At 73.9% G+C, this 5088-nt stretch overlaps 1 protein-coding gene across 1 annotated transcript; it reads left to right on the top strand.

The window, feature by feature from the left end:
• The first annotated feature begins 40 nt into the window (after positions 1–40).
• Positions 41–4674, top strand: LOC142048717 (keratin, type II cytoskeletal 8-like). The gene is made up of 7 exons (XM_075075871.1): positions 41–193; positions 323–418; positions 517–681; positions 2387–2512; positions 3583–3803; positions 4051–4106; positions 4188–4674. The coding sequence occupies exons 1-7, from the start codon at positions 41–43 to the stop codon at positions 4406–4408; spliced, it is 1038 nt and encodes a 345-aa protein (XP_074931972.1). The 3' UTR covers positions 4409–4674.
• Positions 4675–5088: the final 414 nt, after the last annotated feature.

Raw genomic sequence — 5088 nt, forward strand, 5'->3', positions numbered from 1 at the left:
CCCGTGCCCCTGTCCCCCTGTCCCTGTGCGCCATATTCCCATGTCCCTGCACCCCCGTGTCCCCCTGCCCCCGCCCCCGCGCCCCCCCCGTGCCCCCCGCCCCCGGCTCCCAGCCCTCCCCTCGTCCCCAAGGTACGAAGAGGAGATCAACCACCGCACCGACAAGGAGAACGAGTTTGTCCTGCTCAAAAAGGTGAGGGGGGGGGACGCGGGGGTCACGGGGCCGGGGGGGGGGGTCACGGGGCCGGGGGGGGGTCACGGGGCCGGGGGGGGTCACGGGGCCGGGGGGGGTCACGGGGCCGGCTGCCCGCTCTGCCCACAGGACGTGGACGAAGCCTACATGAACAAGGTGGAGCTGGAGTCGCGCCTGGAGAGCCTGACCGACGAGATCAACTTCCTGAGGCAGCTTTACGACGAGGTACGGGGTGTTGGGGCGGGGCGGGGGGGGTCGCGTCCCTCGGGGGGGGCCCACACGTGCGCTGAGCTGCCCGTGCTCAGCCCCGCCGTCGCCCGCAGGAGCTGCGGGAGCTGCAGTCTCAGATCTCCGACACCTCCGTCGTCCTCTCCATGGACAACAGCCGCAGCCTGGACATGGACAGCATCATCGCCGAGGTGAAGGCGCAGTACGAGGACATCGCCAACCGCAGCCGCGCCGAGGCCGAGAGCATGTACCAGGTCAAGGTGAGCCGCGGCGCCCCGGAGCCCCCAGCCTCGCACTGGGACCCCCCCCAGCCTCGCACCCGGGACCCCCCCAGCCTCGCACACGGGACCCCCCCCAGCCTCGCACTGGGACCCCCCCCAGCCTCGCACCCAGGACCCCCCCCAGCGCCTCACACCCGGGACCCCCCCCAGCGCCTCACACCCGGGACCCCCCCAGAGCCTCGCACTGGGACCCCCCCCAGCCTCGCACACGGGACCCCCCCAGCCTCGCACCCGGGACCCCCCCAGACTCGCACACGGGACCCCCCCAGCCTCGCACCCGGGACCCCCTCAGCCTCGCACTGGGACCCCCCCCAGCCTCGCACTGGGACCCCCCCCAGCCTCGCACACGGGACCCCCCCCAGCGCCTCGCACCCGGGACCCCCCCCAGCCTCGCACCCGGGACCCCCCCAGCCTCGCACTGGGACCCCCCCAGCCTCGCACACGGGACCCCCCCAGAGCCTCGCACTGGGACCCCCCCCAGCCTCGCACACGGGACCCCCCCAGCCTCGCACCCGGGACCCCCTCAGCCTCGCACTGGGACCCCCCCCAGCCTCGCACCCGGGACCCCCCCCAGCCTCGCACCCGGGACCCCCCCCAGAGCCTCGCACCCGGGACCCCCTCAGCCTTGCACCCAGGACCCCCCCCAGCCTCGCACCCAGGACCCCCCCCAGCCTCGCACCCGGGACCCCCTCAGCCTTGCACCCAGGACCCCCCCAGCCTCGCACCCGGGACCCCCCCAGCCTCGCACCCGGGATCCCCCCAGAGCCTCGCACCCGGGACCCCCCCCAGAGCCTCGCACACGGGACCCCCCCAGCCTCGCACCCAGGACCCCCCCAGCCTCGCACCCGGGACCCCCCCAGCCTCACACCCAGGACCCCTCCAGAGCCTCGCACCCAGGACCCCCCAGAGCCTCGCACCCAGGACCCCCCCAGCCTCGCACCCAGGACCCCCCCCCGAGCCTCGCACCCAGGACCCCCCCAGCCTCGCACTGGGACCCCCCCCAGCCTCGCACCCGGGACCCCCTCAGCCTCGCACTGGGACCCCCCCAGCCTCGCACCCGGGACCCCCCCCAGACTCGCACCCGGGACCCCCCCAGAGCCTCGCACCCAGGACCCCCCCCAGAGCCTCACACCTGGAACCCCCCCATTTGCACCCAGGGCCCCAGCCTTGCACCCTGGACCTCCCATTTGCACCGACGACCCCCCAGTCTCGCACCCGGGACCCCCGATTTGCACCCGTGACCCCAGCCTCGCGCCCAGGCCCCCCAGATTTGCACCCAAGACCCCAGATTTGCACTGAGGCCCCCCAGAGCCTCGCACCCGGGACCCCCCCCAGATTTGCACCCAGGCCGCCAGCGTTGCGTCCCGGCGCGCCGGCTGCTCCCACATCCCCGCGGTGCTCCCCGATCTGGGATGAAGAAAGCGCAGGCTCCTTCCTCCTCCTCTCCCCACTTTCTCCCCCCCCCCCGCCCCCCCCCCCCAAGCCGGCCCCGCAAACCCCCTCCCTGCCCCACGGCGGGCGTGGGAGCGATCCTGGCTCCGAACCCCACCGGAGCCGCCGCGGCCCCGCCTCGAGCGTCGCCCCCGGCCCGGGCGCGTCCCTCATGTTTTGGGGTGCTGGGGGGGGGGGGGGCATAAGGAGTGGGGGGGGCCCATCCCCACGCTGCCCGCTGGGGTCCCCGCAGTACGAGGAGCTGAAGACGACGGCGGGGAAGCACGGGGACGACCTGCGCAACACCCGCAGCGAGATCAACGAGCTCAACAGGCTGATCCAGAGGATGCAGGCGGAGATCGAGGCGCTCAAGAACCAGGTCTGGGAGCGGCCCCCCCTCCCCCACCCCCCCCCCCACCCCTCCCCCGGCAGACAAAGCAGGGAGACGCTGCCCGACTACCCACCCCCGCACCCCCCCCCCCCGTGTCGGGAACCCCCGGGCCTCAGCCCCCCCCGGATCCCACCCCAGCTGCCCCCTGAGCCCCTGGACCCCCCAGCTGCCCCTGGACCCCCTCGGCTGTCCCTGGACCCCCCCGGCTGACCCTGGACGCCCCCGGCTGTCCCTGGACCCCCCAGACCCCCCCAGCTGCCCTTGGACCCCCTCGGCTGCCCCTGGAACCCCCAGCTGCCCTCAGCTGTCCCCAGCTGCCCCTGGACCCCCTGGACCCCCCCAGCTGACCCCTGACCCCCTGGGCCCCCTCAGCCGCCCTCAGCTGCCCCCGGACCCCCTAGAACCCCCTGGCTGCCCCCAGACCCACCCAGCTGCCCCTGGACCCCCCTGGCTGCCCCCCAACTGCCCAGACCCCCCCAGCTGCCCTCAGCTCTCCCCGGACCCCCCCAGCTGCCCCGGATGGAGGGGGGATGGATGAACTGGGATGTGGGGGGGGGGGGCGAGGGATGGGGGTGAGGGATACTGGGAGGTGGGGGGTACTGGGGGGCGAGGGGTCGTGTGGGGTGGGGGATACTGGGAGGTGGGGGGTACTGGGACATAGGGAGTACTGGGGGGTGAGGGTTACTGGGATGTGGGGGGTACTGGTGGGCAAGGGATGGGGGGGTGAGGGGTGCTGGGAGGTGGGGGGTACTGGGGGGCGAGGGGTCGTGTGGGGTGAGGGTTACTGGGATGTGGGGGTACTGGTGGGCAAGGGATGGGGGGGTGAGGGGTGCTGGGAGGTGGGGTTCTCAAGGGCGAGGGGTGCTGGGGGGGGGGGGGCGAAGGGTGCCGGGGCTGAGGGGTGCCGGCGCTTGGGGACTGCTGGGGGGGGGGGCAGGGGCCGCAGTGGCCCGAGGGGTGCTGCAGCACTGGGGTTGGGGGGAGGCGCTGGGGACACCCCCCCACCCCCCCAGCCCCTTCCCCGGGTCAAATCCCCCTGCGCGGGCGCGGGGTGGCAGCGAGGCGGCCTGGAGACGGCCATCGCCGAGGCGGAGGAGCGGGGGGAGATGGCCCTCAAGGACGCCAGGGCCAAACTGGCCGAGCTGGAGGCGGCTCTGCTCAGGGCGAAGCAGGACCTGGCGCGGCAGCTCCGCGAGTACCAGGAGCTCATGAACGTCAAGCTGGCCCTGGACATCGAGATCGCGACCTACAGGAAGCTGCTGGAGGGCGAGGAGAGCAGGTGAGGGGACCCCAGCCCACCTCGCTGGCGCCCCGGGGAGGGGGGGGTGACGCGGTGGGACCTGCGCCCCGTGTCCCGCCGGCCTCCCCCACCCCGTATGCCGCAGGCCCACCCGGTGTAGCCGCGGCTCAGGGCTGTGGGACGCGGCCGGGAGGACCCCGTGGGGTCCCTCTGCCACCGCCTCCCCGCCCGGCCTCGGGCATGTCCCCCAGCCGCCCCCCCCCCGACACCCCAGTTTCTCCGGCAGGCTGGAGTCGGGCATGCAGAACCTGAGCATCCACACCAAGACAACGGGGTACTCGGGTAAGGCGGGGGGGTGGTGGCTGGGACCTCCCCCCCCCCCCCCCTTTGGGTGCCACCTCACGGTGGGTCCCTCTCCTGCAGCAGCCAGCTTCGGCGGGGGCTTCAGCGGGGGGCTTCGGCGGGGGCTTCATGGGGACCCTCGGGGGGGCTTCGGCGGAGCCTTCGCCAGCTCTGGCTACACCGTGCCCCCCCCGGCCCTGGAGAGCTCGTCCCTCCCCAAATCTCGGGCCATCGTCATCAAGAAGATCGAGACCCGCGACGGGAAGCTGGTGTCCGAGTCCTCCGACGTCCTGGCCAGCTGAGCCCCCCTCCCGGGGGGGTCCCTCCGCAGCAGCCCTTGGCGGCCGGACCCGGCCCGCAGATGGATGGGACCCCTGGAACCCCCCCCACAAGGGCAACCTGAGCCAGTGCCCCCCACCCCGTCCCCACCGAGGGCTCTGACCCCCCCTTCCCCGGGTCCGTCCTGGCCCCCCCATGTCCCCTTTGGAGCTGTGGGGTGGGAATGGGGGGCCCTGCCCCCCCCCCCGGGGGCTCCCACTGGCTCCGCTGCCGGAATAAAGCCTTGAAATAGGGAGATTTGGTAAATGCCGGGGCCAGGAGCTGCCGCCCGCGGGGACGTGGGGGGGCTTGGAGCAGTGTCTGCCCCCCCCAGGGGTGCCGGGATCCATCCCAGGGGTTCTAGGGTCCATCCCGGGGGTGCCAGGATCCCCCCCAGGGGCTCTGGGATCCATCCCGGGAGTGCTGGGATCCATCCCAGGGGTGCTGAGATCCATCCTAGGGGTGCTGGGATCCATCCCAGGGGTGCCAGGATCCCCCCCAGGGGCTCTGGGAACCATCCTGGGGTGCCAGGATCCACCCCAGGGTGCTGAGATCCATCCTAGGGGTGCTGGGATCCATCCCAGGGGTGCCAGGATCCCCCCCAGGGGCTCTGGGAACCATCCTGGGGTGCCAGGATCCACCCCAGGGGTGCTGGGATCCATCC

Source organism: Phalacrocorax aristotelis, chromosome 26 (assembly GCF_949628215.1).
Source record: "Phalacrocorax aristotelis chromosome 26, bGulAri2.1, whole genome shotgun sequence".
NCBI classification, from domain to species: domain Eukaryota; kingdom Metazoa; phylum Chordata; class Aves; order Suliformes; family Phalacrocoracidae; genus Phalacrocorax; species Phalacrocorax aristotelis.